The sequence below is a fragment of the Saimiri boliviensis genome, chromosome 12, assembly GCF_048565385.1.
Source record: "Saimiri boliviensis isolate mSaiBol1 chromosome 12, mSaiBol1.pri, whole genome shotgun sequence".
Classification (NCBI taxonomy): Eukaryota; Metazoa; Chordata; class Mammalia; order Primates; family Cebidae; genus Saimiri; species Saimiri boliviensis.
This window is the reverse complement of record NC_133460.1, coordinates 33,940,722-33,957,299: the sequence shown is the minus strand read 5'-3', so window position 1 is coordinate 33,957,299 and position 16,578 is coordinate 33,940,722. Positions and strand designations below refer to the sequence as shown.

At 43.6% G+C, this 16,578-nt stretch overlaps 1 protein-coding gene across 2 annotated transcripts in view; it reads left to right on the top strand.

The window, feature by feature from the left end:
* The window catches only part of SNX29 (sorting nexin 29), a 596,746-nt gene that overhangs the window by 381,706 nt on the left and 198,462 nt on the right, over positions 1–16,578 (top strand). For both annotated transcript variants that reach the window (XM_074382212.1, XM_039477976.2), the window contains exon 16: positions 6,297–6,413. In XM_074382212.1, the coding sequence (XP_074238313.1) occupies positions 6,297–6,413 (117 nt within the window). The remainder of the gene's footprint in view (positions 1–6,296; positions 6,414–16,578) is intronic.

Here is a 16,578-nt window from a genome sequence, read left to right as displayed (position 1 = left end):
ATAAATTACCAATTTAAAAAAAAAAAAACAAAACAAAACCTAGAAAATCCTGAAACTCCAGTGTTTCATGGCAATTTGAAATTGCTTGAAAAATATCTGAATGATAGCTTTCAGTTTCTTTGCTCCATTGGTCTCATACTGGTGGAAAACAGGTGGCTCACCCATACCAGTTTGTCAGCCACCCTGCGCATATCACTGTCATAGACACACTTGCAGTACGTGTGTGGCGCTGGCTGTGTCGTTACTGAGGTAGCAACACTGCATGTGACAATTACAGTTGGCCCCTCTGTACCTGCGACTCCATCTGTTTTTCAGCCAGCTGAGGAACAAAAATACCAGGCGGGGAGAATGCGTCTATACTGAACATGTACAGACTTTTTTTCCTTGTCTTTATTCCCTAAACAATGTGGTATAACGGTTATTTACATAGCACTTGGATCATATTAAGTACTCTAAGTAATTTAGAGAAGATTTAGAGTATATGGGAGGAGGTGTGTAGGTTCTGTTGCAGACACTACACCATTTATAAAGGAGCATGAGTGTCCATGGATTTTACCATCCGTGTGGAGTCCTGGGACCAGTCCCCCACGGATACTGAGGGTTGACTGTGCCACCGTCTGTTGTGGGCAGCCAGGGTTCATGCTGTTTCCTTCTGGCCGTGGCTTTGTTCACATCATCAAGAGTCTGGAGGTAGAGAGCTGACGAGTGGAGGGGCTTCTGTGACATCCCTGTTTTACAAATGAGGAACAGGAAACCACTTTCTGCAAGTGGGGAATGGCCCCACTGCCCTTCAAAGCTGATTCTGTGAATCGCTTCCTCTGTGTTTACCAGTGGTTCTCAGTTCTGACTGACCATTACCATCACTGCAGGCTTTAAAAGGTACTTCTTTGCGTTCCTTCCCCTCAGTCTACTGAGTCAGAATTTCAGAGGCCAAGACTCAGAAATCTGCATTTTTCAGAAGCCTTCCCAGTGACTAGTGATCAGCTTGGGTTGGGAGCCATGGGTTCAAACCATGTCACTTCCCTCTACTCTGCAGTACAAACTGATTGTCCTTAACCACCAAAGATGTCTTATCCCAAGGTGGAGTGCAAACAGCACAGATAGTAGGGCCATCAAGGCATGGGTTCAATTCCCCACTCTATCACTTCCTTACCCTGACATTTTAGGCTTGTAAGCCAACCTCCCTGCGCCTCGTTGGTAAGGAAAGCATGCCTGCCCTGCAGTAGGGTTCCAGGGATTACATGAGTTGGAGCACCTAATGCCTATAAGAGGTCTAACACTTAGTTGGTGCTCCAGAGCATGTGAATGCAAAGTGGGCACGGTCTAGGTTCACTTTTTTTAACTAGGTGGGTGCAATTTTATCATCACAGAAAGAGGCTTCAGGCCCCCTCCCCACAGTACAGAGTAACAGGGCCAGTAAACAGCTTCTAAGGCATAGAAATAAAGGCATAGAAGGCCAGTAAACTGACAGATTCTAAGGCATCAAAGTGAATAATCTTGGAGAGTCTGGGTATGTGACCCAAAGAGCCTCAGTTGCTATTGGAATCTGGGGTGTGTGTCTTGATGTAATTAATGAAGAAGCATCTAATTTGTTAGCTGGAGGAGGGTAAAGCATGATTTACCTGAATGTGATTAGGTGGAGGGCACATTCTGGTATGAAAGGAAATGCCAGAGGCGTTTTTGAAAAACTTATAATCCTTTCATGATTTGGCAGGTAATTAGGATAATTCCTAGTATTTTCACAGACTTAAAAGTTTTCTCACAACCATATTATTTTTGGAGATCATCTTTCCTGATACTGCAGCTGGAAGGAATTGCCCTGTCTCCTAAATCTCCGAAGACATCATTTTCCAAAGCCCAACTCAAATGTCACCTTCTTGGTGATGCTTTCCCCTATCTTTTAGGCCAGGGCTACCAAATAGGCATCATCTTACTGGTCACCACACTGATTGATTGATTATGGCGTACCGGGTGTCTTCTTGAGGAAGGAGCGCAGCGACTGATTGGCCCTGTCTTGGCAGGGGAGTAGTGGAATCCTGAGATATTCACCCAGTCCCCTTTGGATGGGCATTTAGGTGGATCCCAGCCATTTGGAGCTGAAGTTGTATTTTGAGCTCACATGCAGGTAGAGAGGCAGGATTTGTGAAATAAAAGGCGAGTGATTTAAAAAGTTTGATAGATGTTGCCAAATAGCCACGTTACTTGAACTTCTTGAATATTCTACCTTCTCTCCAGCTCAAAAGGTGAATGCCAGATATTGACACATAGTCTTTGCACCTGATTAACTGATAAGTTGTGTCACAAGTTCAGAACCACAACTTCTACTGGCCAGGTGGTATCCTTGGGCCTTTTGGAGAATCAAGGCTTCCTTCCTGGTGCTCTGTCCCATGCTGGGCTGGGTTTGGGGCTGTGTCAGCCCTGGCCATTGTATCTCTACCTGGTATTTGCTTTTACTTGTCATTGTCAAAGTATTGTCAAATGGTATCTCCTCCTTAACTGCCTGCAAATTGATTAATTTTCATGAAGTATGACAACAGGGTAGAAGGAAGCCCATCAGACTCTCAAACTGATGATATAATGACACACATACCTGGTGGGGGTTTTGGATAGGCCACGGGAGGCTGCCTGGTATGTGCCAAGGCTCATTAGATAAGTGACTCCCGAATGTTAACTCTTGGAGCATGTGGGCCTTCCCTGTCTTCTTCCCAAGTCACTCTATCATAATTTACCAAATATCAAAGGATGTGAACTGGATGGCTGTCCTTGCTCCTCCCTGAGATCCTAGCACTGTTACTGGAAGATGCTTAGCAATTTTGTGGTGCTCTTGCTTCGGGGGACACTAAGTGCTCCCCACAGCAGTTCTAGCTCCTTGGTGTGGCAGATCGTGGACTTCCTGCATTTGGCCCCTGGAGACCTACTTGTCCGCCACTTCCTCCATGTCTCCTGTCATGGTCACCCATCACATAAAACCACATCTCATCCAATGGGCACTTACCCTGCCCTAGATATGCTGCCAAACCTGCTAAGTGCAGCATCTCCTGCCATCCCCGCAGTGGGCTGGTGAGATGGGTGTGCTTTTTAATGCCCATTTCGTGGACGCACAGCCTGAGGCTCTCACTGGAACACACACACTGTTAGAAACTGATCAAGCCCGGGCCCATCTTGCATCAAGTCCTGATGCCTGAGCCACCTCTCTCTGCCTCCTCCCTGCCAGCCTCTGGTGCCAGCATTTGTACCTGTAGTTTCCTCCACTAGTCATACCTTTCTCTTCCTTGTCTGCAGGGTGACCTCCCAGCGCTCAGCGTGTTTATGGAGCAGAGAAGGGCTGTGGGGGCTGAGTTAGTGAGACCCCAAAAAGGAAAAGGGGGATTGGAGAGAAAGGCTAGGGCTACATCTTGAAGGAGTTCAGATTTTACTCTTAGAGCAGAAGCAGCGCTGAAGGTATCAAACAGGTGACAGCATTAGATGTTACTTTGGGAAGATCATTGTGCCTGCTTAGCGGGGAATGGATTGGAGGGTGGCTCTCTCTGTCCTATTTTCTGTGGCTGGTGAAAAATAAGAAGGGCAGATGAGAAGCCGTAAGTGCCCTCAAAGCCTAATAAAAATTCCAAGAGGCAGTGGTTGTGCAGCCTGCTTTTATTTTTATGATAACAGGAACTATTTGTGATCTCACATTCTCTCTTCCGAGGCTCTGAGTCTTAAGTTTATTTCTAGTTATACTGGAGTTTGGAAGTAGTTATTCGAGGAGCAGTAAGCTCAGTATCGTTTATGTAAGATGAAAGCTGTTTATACCAATGGCTGTAGGTAGCGATATGTAATGTAAAAACTCAGAGTTTCAGGGATTAGCTTAGTAACACTGAATGTCATAGTTTTAATGGTAGCTGGAAATTATTATTATTTTAATCAAATTTTTTCTCTTAAGTTGCATCGGATTTTTCCTTTTCATTCCCTAGGGAAATGAAAGATTTGCCTGATGTGGTCAAGTTCTGCTCTTCTGGCTGCAAAAGAGAACCAGGGTTTTGACAGCTTGTGGTAAACATCACTTGGAGCTAGGATGTTTTGATAATGTCTGCATTTATGGAAAATTGCAGTAACACTCTGGTTCCCACTGCAAAACAAAACAGAGACAAAACGCAAAACCCTGCTTTGCTTTGGAAATGACAGTGGCATTGAAGGTTCACATTTTTGGGGGGCACATTGGCAGGTAATTAGCAGTAATATGGGCAGCTGTGGATTTCCAGCCTGCTGCGTGGTGAATGGATTCACAGCCCAGAGGAAGCTTGTGGAGGCTTCATGTGATTTCTGTGTGGAGGGGGCACATAGGCATTATTAACGATACTGTATTTGTTTGTTAAGGGCCAAAAGATGATCAACTCAAGATTTTCTTATCCAAAAGGAACAAGGCAACAAAGGAATATTAATTTTACATCTGTACAAAGAAAAAAGCTGGCAAAAAGGCTCAGTGACTTATTCTCCCTTTGTTAATTGCATGGTTCTTTGCAGTATCTTTTGTGTCATTTTCACTTAGTATTTCACTATGGTTTGAAAGTGTCTGTTCCTCTGGGTCAGAGAGGGGTGTCTGTGGAGGGGAACTCACAGAGCCGGTTAATGGAAATGTGATATATTTCATGTTGATTGCCCAATGGCTTCCTTGTAGTTCAGATGAAGAATTCTAATTCTTTATAAAGAGTCTAAGTGGCTTCTCTCACTGATGAATAGGAGCTGAAATAAAGAAAAGTATAAAGAATGAGAAGGAAACATGCCTCCTTGGCGGTCATTCATAGCTTGGTGCATTTTGTTATGCGATTTACCCTTATTACAACAGCAAAAAAAGGAGGACTCCCTTCTGTTCCTCCTGAGATGAGACACACATTGGTTACCCCATGTTTTTTCAGAAACCTTTTCCCTATGTCCTTCCTTTATTCTGACATTGTCTTCTGTATCTCATGTGAAGTACTTATTGTAAATGGCCTGGTATTGTTTACACTCCGAATACAGTGTAGTTAGTGCTTAGGTGAGATCTGGGGCATTGAAGAGGTGATCTCTTGGGAAGGGCAGGGAGTCAGGGGACTAGATAAGGATCTGCCTGACCTAGCATTCTGGGGACTTCTCTTAAAGATGCTTGCAGGATTCTTCCTTCAGCGTTCTTTAAGAGCATAGCAGGATTACGTCTTACGTTTCTCTAAAATGCTTAAGTAAATTATAGTTGAATAGTCTGTGCTTTGACAGTAGACCGTCTGTAGCCACCTCCAGTTGTATTTATTGGGGATCAGCTGAGATTATCGAATAATTCAATATGGAAGAATTGAGCAGCTCACAGCAGGCCCACGTGGGTTGCAGGTGGGCACAGTGGAGTGGTAGGACCCTAGCACACAGCCAGGGCTCTTGTGTCAGTTCCTTGTTAGGTGTTTGACCTTGGGCAAGCCCCCTACACTCCTGAGACACTGTTTCTCTTTTTGTAAGGTGGGAATAATAACATCTGCCTGAGAGGCAGTGTGATGAAGCTGTGAAGAGTGCTCTGGGAGGATTTAGCCTGACATGGAATAAACAGTGACTTCAGGATAGCTGCACTGCTGTGATTTCATCTGTCACCATTGTTGTCACTATCCTTGATAAATGGTCACCAAATGGTTACTGTTGTTGTGCCATTAGCAAAATTGTTGATTGGCACAAGTCAGATGTGGAAGACAGCCTTTGCTAGAACAGCATTTATTCGTTAAGAATCAGGTCAGGTGTGGTAGCTCATGCCTGTAATCTCAGCACTTTGAGAGGGTCAGGACGGTGGGTGACTTGAGGTCAGGAGCTCAAGATGAGCCTGGCTAACATGTTGAAATCCTGTCTTTACTAAAAATACAAGGTGTGGTGGCACATGCCTATAATCCCAGCTACCCGGGAGGCTGAGGCAGAAGAATAGCTTGAACCTGGGAGGCAGAGGTTGTGATGAGCCAAGATCGCACCACTATACTCCAGCTTGGGTGACAGAGCGACACCTTGTCTTTTTTTTGAAAAAAAGAAAAGCAAAAGAAAAAGCTCAAGGTCCAAACTTGATCTGATACTCTCCTATTTTTACCGTAAATGTCATACTGTTGACTCTGAAGTGTCACAGTGAAGCAGGTGAAAACACATTGACCTCTCAGGTGGATTGCATGGTTCACAGGTAAGCAGTGTCATTGACTCCAACCCCAACAGCCTACAGATGGCAGGACAGATGGCAGGAAGGAGAGTCCAGAGAAGGTGGGATCGGTCCCTGGGGAATGTCTGCCTCTAAGCCTCACCTTTTGGTGCTTGTGTTCCAGGTGGCAGAGATGCATGGCGAGCTGATTGAGTTCAACGAGCGCCTGCACAGGGCCCTGGTGGCCAAGGAAGCCCTCGTGTCCCAGATGAGACAGGAGCTCATCGATCTCCGCGGACCGGTGAGTGTTGCCCCAACTCTGTCCATCCAGCCTCTGCCTCACACAGCCCAATAGAAAAACCCAGAGATTAACAGAGCAAGCAACCATGCACCCACCGGCCAGATTTGCCTACGTTCACCTCTGCCTCCTTTGCTTTTTCTGATGGGGAGGGGGTAAAATAAGTAAAATGTTACAAATTCTGTCGAAGCAACATTTCCTGTTAGTCATTCCTCCTTCTAGTCAACTATATTCAAATATTGGCATATAGTGTCCCCACCCGTCTTTTCATACTTTGCTACATGCTTAAGCTTCCATGAGCAATAAACAGTCTTGGTTTTGTGTTCTTAACATTTACCTACATGATACTACTTTTGTATATATCTGCTGGTCACTTGTTTTTGTTTATTTGTTTTTAATTCAGTATTATGGTTTGAGGAGTAATCAGGCTTTGCAGTCATGGCATTGCTGACATTTTGGATGATATAATTCTTTATTGTGGGGGCTGTTCTGAGCATTATGGGATGTTTAGCATCATCCCTGGGTTCCGGCACTAGAGGCCAATAGCTTCACTTCTCCAGGTTGTGACAACCACAAATGTCTCCACATATTGCCACCTGTCCTCTGGATTTCAGAACCTGGCAGAATCACCCTTGGTTGAGATCCACTGATCTACATCATTTAATTGCTTAGCTCTGTAGTTCTCTGTGGAATGAAATAGCACAATATTTTTGATTCATTCCTGGCTTTGTCAGCATTTCGGATGTCTCCACTATTTTGCTATTAAAAACTACAATGCTGTGAGCATCTAACACTTGCCCTTTTGTGCAGACATATAATCGCTTCCTCATTTTACAACTTCTTTATTATGTAAAATGTCCACATTTAGGCAGGTTGTGTAATGCATGCTCATTTATCCTTTGTCAGGTTGAACAATTATCAGTCATGGCCAGTTGTGTTTCAGGTTATCTGTATCTGCTTCCTCCTCCTCTATCATTTCATTCAAATTCTGGATATCATTTCATCTATAGACATCTCTAAAAATAAGAAAAAATAAATACAGTATCCTTATCACTCCATTACCAGTAATTCCTTTATGTTGTCACAGTCAGTGTTCAAATTTCCAGTTGACTTCTACCTTTGAATAGTTTTTTCGATTCAGGATCCACGTGACACCCACACATTGTAATAATACATCTCTATGTTGCTTTTCCTTTAAATATTAAAAATTTTGGTAAAATAAAACACCAAAAGCAATGGCAATAAAAGCCAAGCTAGACAAATGGGATCTAATTAAAATTCAGAGCTTCTGTACAGCAAAAGAAACCATCATTAGAGTGAATCAGCAACTAAGAGAATGGGAAAAAGTTTTTGCAATCTACCCATCTGACAAAGTGCTAATAACCAGAATCTACAAAGAACTAAAACAGATATACAAGAAAAAAACAACCCTATCCAAAAGTGGGCAAAGGATATGAATAGACACTTTTCAAAAGAAGACATATGTGAGGCCAAAAAACGTATGAAAAAATGCTCATCATCACCGCTCATTAGAAAAATGCAAATCAAAACCACATTGAGGTACCATCTCATGCCAGTTAGAAAGGCGATCATTAAAAAATCTGGAGACAACAGATGCTGGAGAGGATGTGGGGAAATGGGAACACTCTTACACTGTTGGTGGGAGTGTAAATTAGTTCAACCATTGTGGAAGACAGTGTGGCAATTCCTCAAGGATCTAGAAATAGAAATTCCATTTGACCCAGCAGTCCCATTACTGGGCATATACCTAAAGAACTATAAATCGTTTTACTATAAAGACATATGCACACATATGTTCACTTCAGCCCTGTGTACAGTAGCAAAGACCTGGAACCAATCCAAATGCCGTCAGTGATAGACTAGACAAAGAAAATGTGGTACATATACCCCATGGAATACTACACAGCCATAAAAAACTATGAGTTCGTGTCCTTTGTAGGGACTCGGATGAATCTGGAAACCATCATTCTCAGCAAACTGACACAAGAACAGAAAGCCAAACACCGTATGTTCTCACTCATAGATGGGTGTCAAACAGTGAGAACGTGTGGTTTCAGGGAGAGGAGCATCACACGCTGGGGGCAGTTGGAGGGGGTAGGGGAGAAACAGCGGGGTTGTGGGGAGGGAGCAGAGGGAGGGGAGGGATAACACGGGGAGAAATGCCAGATATAGTATGCACCTAAAGTTAAATAAATAAATTTCAAAAAAAAATTACGGTAAAATATACCTAACGTAACATTTACCATTTTAACCATCTGTAACTGTATAGCTGAGTGGCACTAAGTATATTCCCACATTGTGTGGTCATCATCAACATCCATCTCCAGAACTTTTTCATCTTCTCCAACTGAAATCCTTATTAAACACTCACTCCCTATTCCTCCCTCCCCCAGCCCTTGGGTGACCATCATTCTACTTGCTTTCTCTATGAATTGGCTACTGTTTTAGGTTTCTTTTCTTCCTTGGCGTCTTCCCTCATCTCTCTCTCTCCCCTTCTGTCTCGTAATTTGTTTACTGAAGACACTGGATTTGCCTTACAGAAGTTTTCACCACTTAAATTTTGCTGATGGTGTCTCTGTACTGTGATTTGATATGCTTCTTTATTTCTGGTGTTTCCTTAAATTAAACGTTTGGATTAACGTTTAATGTTGCTGATTATATGACTGTTACTGGGTGATGTTTTCTGTCGGGACATGCATAATGCCTGCTGTCTTTTTGTGATATCAGCAGCCATCTGTTATCACTTCCTGGGTCCATTACACAAATGTTTCTTTAAGGTCAGTATCTAAGTTTGAAATTGCAGGGTTTTAGTATATGGCATCTCAAACTTGACTGAATTTCGCCATTTTATAAAGTAAATGTAACCTATTTATTATCCTTCTGTTTGTGTGCAAAAGTTCCTGCTGACACTTTTACATCTCTACTGTGATGTTTTATATACTTGTTTTCATCTGCTGTTCCTGGGCCATAACTCTCGTAGCCCTTGTTGTAATGTTGGAGGCACATTAGGCCTCAGAAGAAGGTCTCAGAAAAGAGAATCTCTCTCTCTAACCTTCTACTGCTCTCTTTTCACCTGTTCCTTTTTCTACCCAAGGCAGGACTCTAACCATCCCCTGCTATCCATAAAGAAATTGACCCATGTTGTCTGAGTTGTCACAAGTGTCCCCCATTTCAGAAGTGGTCCAGCCTCGTACCCTGGAGGAAAGAATACTACCCAGAGAATCCAAGAAAGCTCTGGAGAGACAGGCCTTGCAGGGTCTCCCCACTCATTCTGTTAGTCTTAGACCAAGTCCCTTTTATCAAGTCACATCATTGTTAATCTTGGTTATCCAGTGATGTCTCCATAAAAGGCCCAGGAGGATGGAATGCAGGGAGTTTCCAGGTAGCTGAACAGGTGGAGGTTCCTAGAGGTTGATACACGGGGGGGAGCATGGAAGCTCTACATTCCTTTCCATACCTTGGCCTATGCATCTCTTCATCTGTATCCTTTGGAATATCTTTTATAATCAACCAGAAAACGTGTTTCCCTGATTTCTGTGTGCTGCTCTAGCAAATTAATGGCACCCAAGAAAAGGGTTTTGAGAGCTGCGGTTTATCGCTAGTCAGTCAGAAGCACAGGTGAAACAACCTTGGGCTTGTGGTTGGCATCAGAAGTGAGGGGGAGTCTTGTGGGACTGAGCCTCACCCTCTGGGATCCGATGCTACCTTCAGGGAGATGTGTCAGAATTGAGCCAGAGAATACCCAGCTGCTGGTATCTGCTGCAGAACTCATTGTTTGGTGGTAGGGAGAAACCCCCCACATTCTGTCCTAAGAAGTCATCTTCGTTAATGGTTGCGGCATGACAGCAGGGGGAAAATGGTTCCTGTTTTCCCACATGTACCCACCAAAGCCTTTTTGCATGAGATGGCTTTAACTTGCGTTTCCCTGACCACGGATGAGGTTGCCCCTCTTTTCATTTGCCTGTTCCCCATCCTGGGCTCCACATCTGACTTCTCACAGCCTTTGTCATTTTTCTACTGCACGATATTTAGTTTTCTTGCTTTCTGACTGTTTTTATGTCTCCTTTGCAGTTACATGTATTGTCCTTATCCCCTCCTAGCCTGTGGCTTCATCATTCACCTTAAATAAAAGTAAAAAATTTAAAACATTTGTAAAAGCAGAGGGAATTACATAGCAAAAACCTGTGTCCCTGTCACTCAGCCTCATTAATAATCAACTCAAGGTCATTCTTGCTGGGCTCATACTCTACCAGTTACTTCTAAATTCAGCTTATTTGGGTGTATATCCAATCCATCTTAATGATTTCATTCATAAATACTCAATACTTACTGCTAAAATATATTCACATACCATTATCACATCTATTTTTATTTTATTTCTTTATTTTTTTGAGACTGAATCTTTCTCTGTCACCTAGGGTGGAGTGCAGATCTCTAGCCTGGGCAACAGAGAAAGATTGTGTGATCTCGGCTCACTGCAACCTCCACCTTCTGGGTTCAAGCAATTCTAGTGCCTCAGCCTCCTGTGTAGCTTGGATTTCAGGTGCCTGTCATCATCTGGCTAATTTTTACATTTTTAATAGAGATGGGGTTTCACTATGTTGGCCAGGCTGGTCTCAAACTCCTGTCCTCAAATGATCTGCCTACCTCAACCTCCCAAAGTCCTGGGATTATAGGTATTAGCCACCACACCTGGCCTCACACATACTTTTAACAATAATTTCATTATATCATGAAATATCCAGTGTTCAGTATTCTCCACTTAGCTCAAAAGAGTTTTCTTTTCTTCATGTTGATCAAGACCCTGATAAAGTTCACATAGTGCATTTGGGTGATGCACCTCTTCAGGCTCTTTTAATTTGTAGATTCCCTTGCTGTCTCTCCCTGTTTTCTCTTGTCTTTTTTGTCATTATTGTGGAAGACACTTGGCTCCTTGAACTGTACGTTTTCCCAGTGAAGATTTTGCTAATTGCAACTGTATGGTGATGTTTGTCATGTTCCTCTGTCCCCTACCTTTCCTTTAAATTGGTCATGCACTCTGGGGGCTTGACAAGTCTTCAGGTTCATTTTTTTGCCACAGTGGTGTCACAGGTGGTGGTGTGTGTCTCCATCAGGAGGCTTATAAACGTTGGTCTAGGAAAGCACTATTGGAGGTGCCAGTTCACACCAGACCCCATTGGTTTCAGTGGGACCAGTGTGCAAATGTCATCCTCACCCCCGCCCCCCGCCATTGAAAGCCTAACTGTAGTCCCTGACCAAGTTTGCTTCCCTAATTCCTGACAGCTCCAAGACTTTGTACATGTTTTTGTGAATTTCTTTAATTAGTTAGTTAGGAGATTCCTTAAGAGGAAGCATATTTAGAAAGGACCTGTTGTATACTAATAACCGTTTCAGGGAGGTGATATCAACTGCATTTTATAGGTTTACTGAGGTTCAGAGAAATCTGCAGTCATTCTGTGAGTGTGTATGTAATAGGGCCTGGATTCAAACTCAAACTCAGGTTTAATTACAAAGCCCATTTTCTTTCTCCAAGCTACACCAGCTCTAGGGAATTGCAGGGAACAGATATGGGATGGGGGGCCCCTTGTGTTACCCATTTCCCCCAGGGAAGGTTCCAGCATCTCTGCAGTGGCCCTCCCACCCATGTTGCGCATTACAGACTTGAGCAGCGTCTAATCTACCTCCTCTGAGAAAGGACTACGGGATGTGGAGATGGGGGCCTGGCCCTGACCTGTCTCCTGTGTGAGTTGGGTAGATCTTCAAGGTGGGCCAGTTTCTCCCTTGTGCCTGACCAACACCAGGGGTCCCAGCCTACTCCAAGGCTAGCCTTGAAAGAGAGGGGCCCAGTGGGCACCCAGGAACCCAGCAGTGGTCCCATTTCATAGAACGGTTCAGTTTGACCCTATGAGTGTCAGGTGGTAAATGATAGGTGACTGTTGTTACTGCAGATACGTTTTTGGAGAGCAACATCAGTGCGTCATTCTCATGGTGGATAATAAAAACAACCAATTAACCAGTACAAATGAATAACTGCTGACATGAATAGCTAATATTTATTAATTGATCTCAGTAAAAAATCTGGCTTCCCTCTTGAATGTTAGTAATTCATTTAATCCTCGCATGCCCTAATAGTTATTACCATTATGATGCCCATTTTGCAGAAGACAAAGCTGAGACTCAGAAACATTGTAACTCTCCCAGACTCCTACACTGAGAAGTGGCAGTTCTGGGTCGGATGTGAAAAATTACTTTTAAAAAAAATTATATTTCTTTCTTTCTTTTTTTTTTTTTTTTGAGTTGTATTTTCGCTCTTGTTGCACAGGCTGGAGTACAGTGATGCAATCTTGGCTTACGATGACCTCTGCCTCCCAGGTTCAAGCGATTCTCATGCCTCAGCCTCCTGAGTAGCTAGAATTACAGGCATGCGCCACATGTCCAGCTAATTTTGTATTTTTAGTAGTGACAGGGTTTCTCCATGTTGGTCAGGCTGATCTCAAACTCCTGACCTCAGGTGATCTTCCCTCCTCAATCTCCGAATGTGCTAGGATTACAGGCATGAGCCATCACACCTGGCCCTATATTTTTCTTATTGTACGATAAGATATACTAATGGTAATATTTTTGCTTTTAACAGTTGGAAAGTATCAAAGTTTTTAGACTCATGACAAGCCTTAGTATCCCCATGTTAAAAAGTTAAGTAGTAAAAAAGGGTAAAATAAATCTCTTCCTGTCTCTGACCCCCTGATTTTCCTACCCGGAGGCAGTAACTGTTACTAGTCTTGGCAGTAACTTGTTACTAGTCTTGGGTTTCTCTTTCCACATAGAAGTGATGCCTCAGCACACCGCTTACGTGTGCCTATATATTTTAATAACGAGTAGCCTGCTGAATTCATTGTAGTATGTCCTGCCTTTCCTCATTTAACAGTATGCTTTAGAGATCTTTTAATTTTATTTCACAAGTAGAATTGTCATTCATTTTAAGAACTGCACTTGTTCCCTTTAACTGACAAAACTATCATTGATTTCGCCAGGCTCCTGTTGGATGTTGCATGGTTTCCCATTTTTGTTTTTACAGTAATGTTGGGATAGCATCCTGGGTGGAAATCCTCAATGTAGATGAAATCCTCCATTTAGACTAGAAGGCTGGCTGGCAGGCAGTCCACCGGGCTCAGTTAGACTGGGTGAAAACCCAGAGATCTTGCCCTGCAGGACTTTCGGGGCTTTGGAAAGGATGACCACCTCCTCTCAACCTCCTCCACCAGGAATAAAGAATGTTGCTGCTGTAGGAATATCCTTTTTGAGGCCCATAATCCTTTAGGAGGTCATGACGTAGTTCCAACAATGCATTGGGCATACAAATGAAATATTTTCCTTTTTTATGAATTTGGCAGTTGAGTTGCAGAAGGATTTCGGCTGCTGTACCCCTCTCCCCCATCACCAGTGTTTCCTCATACTCTCCGAGGGTGCTGGACCTCGTGCCCTTTGCTGCCTCCCACTTAGGGCTGTCACTCCTGGTGTTCCCTTGCCTGGAATATGCTCAGTTCCAGGCTGCATATTAGCTCAATGCTTCCTCAGGAGCCCTCCCTGATGCCCTGACAAGGTCAGATTTTCCGTGTTGACTGTGATGCTGATACGTGTCGCTCCCTTCCTGTGTTAACGTAATGTTACGTGGAAGTAACACTGATTGGTGTTATTTTCTTTGTGCCCACAAGGGCAAGTTTTTGTTTCTTTCTGCTCCCTTTGGGTTTCAGAGATTCACATGGTAGGTGTGAATGTGGGTTGACCCACTGAGTGAATGAGTAGGTGAATGTCACCAGTAAGCCCCCGTGCCATGCCAGCTCATTTCTCCTGTGTGCCATGCTTCCTCTTGCTTAAGTCTGATGCCCTCCAGGACAGAGATAGCCATTTACACAAAGACAGCTCTAATTGTCATCAGATCCTTTCCTCCCCAAGGTATGATGCCCAGAAGGGAGGAGCAAGTAAAACGGTAGTTAAGGGCCTGAAGGCTGTTAGAAGAGCTGGCCACTGGACTAGGGTCCCCAGGGGACACCCAGATGATTAACTCAGGCTTGCTTTGGTCATCTCCCCAGAGTCAGACATCCAGGGCAAAAGGAAGAAGGCTGTTTCCAACTCAGTTTTTCTCCTGGAGTCTTCTTTTGATTTTTGCTCTGGCTTTTCACTGGGAGAGGCATCTACTATTGGAATCTCAGCCTTTTCTCTTTTCCTTTCCGTCGGGCCTGGATCCTTGACCACATTGGATTAGGCTTCCTCCCAGACTCCAGGGTATTCGAGTGACTCAGCGTCAGGACTCTTTGTTTTAGGTAGAAACCCAAATCTCCTCTTCTAGCTGCTGGGAATAAACATGGCACATGGTGCCGGCCATAGCACGAGGTTCTGTAAGGTTCTGCCAAGTGAAATGGTACTCTCTGTGCTGGCCTCATGACCCTTTTCCAACTCTGATCCCCCTGTGCCTAGAACCATGCCTGGCATGTAGTAGGTGCTCAGTAAGTGTTTACTACATGATACCTTCATTTTCATAGAGCAGAGGATGAGTGCATAGACAAAATGATAATTCATAAAAACAAGATGAGCAGGGTTAGTTTCCTTTCAGCGGTATCTTTTTATAACACAGGTTGAGCCGTTCTTTTCTGAAGTATTTGGGATGACCAGATTTCTTTACATTTTGGAATATTTTTATTATACTAGTGGGTTGAGCATCCCTAATCTAAAAATCTGAAACCTGAAGTGCTCCAAAATCCAAAAATTTTTGGGTGCCAGCATGGTGCTCAAAAGAAGTGTTCACTGAAACATTTTGGATTTCAGATTTCAGAATTAGGAATGCTTAACTTGTATCATTATATATACTTTATTCTTTCTAGAGACAGGGTCTTGCTCTGTTGCCCAGGCTGAGTGCAGTGGCACCATCATAGCTCACTGTAACCTCAAATTCCTAGACTCAAGCAATCCTCCTGCCTCAGCCTCTGGAGTAGCTAGGACTAGGTGTGTGCCATGAAACCTGGGTATTTTATTTTATTTTATTTTTGTAGAGGCAGGATCTCACTGTATTGCCCAGGCTGGTCTTGAACACCTGGCACCAAGCTGTCTTCCTGCTTTGGCCTCCCAAATTGCTGGGATTACAGGCGTGAGCCAACAGACTTGGCCTGTATATCCTTTTAGGCTAAGTCACTTATTTTTCAGGGAAAGGAGTTTGGGATTAAGGGTTGAATTTTTCTCTCTTCTTTTTTTTTTACTATGAGTCTTTTTAGGACTCTCTTCTCATTATTTTTTTCCTCTCTTTGGTATAAGATGTGAATGAATGCTGCAGTTTTTTTGACCTTTTAGCAGGATTTGATTACACTCTGGGAGCATAGCTCCTAGTTTGAATAATAAATGGAGACAGGGAAATAGAACCTTGTAAGTCTGCAAGTTCTAGAGGTCAGTTAAAGGCACAGTGCCGAAAGCTCAAGGCGAGGCCACTGATTAAATGCAGCTTATTCCCATGGCAGATGCAAACAGGAGCTCACTTTATACAATGGACATTGGATTCCTCTTTTTTTTTCCTGCCCCTTTGGCAAGGCTCTGTTTCTGTCCCTAGTCCTATTTCTGATCACCTCCACTTAAGCAGAAAAGATGGCCTGACTTGGTGTGGCTTGCTGCCTGTGGAACTACTGCTCTGACTGCAAGCATCCACGCCGTCAGCTCCTTCCCCACACCCTACTCTCTCACTGTTCCCCTCCCTTGTCTGTTTGGTTAGGGAACCACCCTTTGGTAGACTTTTGCTGTGTGTTTCACTTGGATTTTTTTCCTTGCACCCTCCAGGCAGTCCTTATAATTTTCTCATTAGGCCCACTTTTCAGCTGAGCAAATTGAGGTACAGAGAGGTTTTATGACTCACCCAAAGGCACACGGCTTCACGGTAGCACCTGAATGCAAACCCGGGACTCTTGTTCCATATCACCACACTGCTCGTTCTTTTATTTTTTCCAATTTTAAGCAAAATTTGGCATCTTTGTGCTCCAGACACAGCACTCTGCATGGTTTTAAACGTTCAGATGCTTCTGTAGTGAAGCTCTCAAATATGCCCATTCTTTACCTGAAAAGCAATCTCTCCCTTTCTTACCTCTCCTTCTTATTTCATGCATCAGGA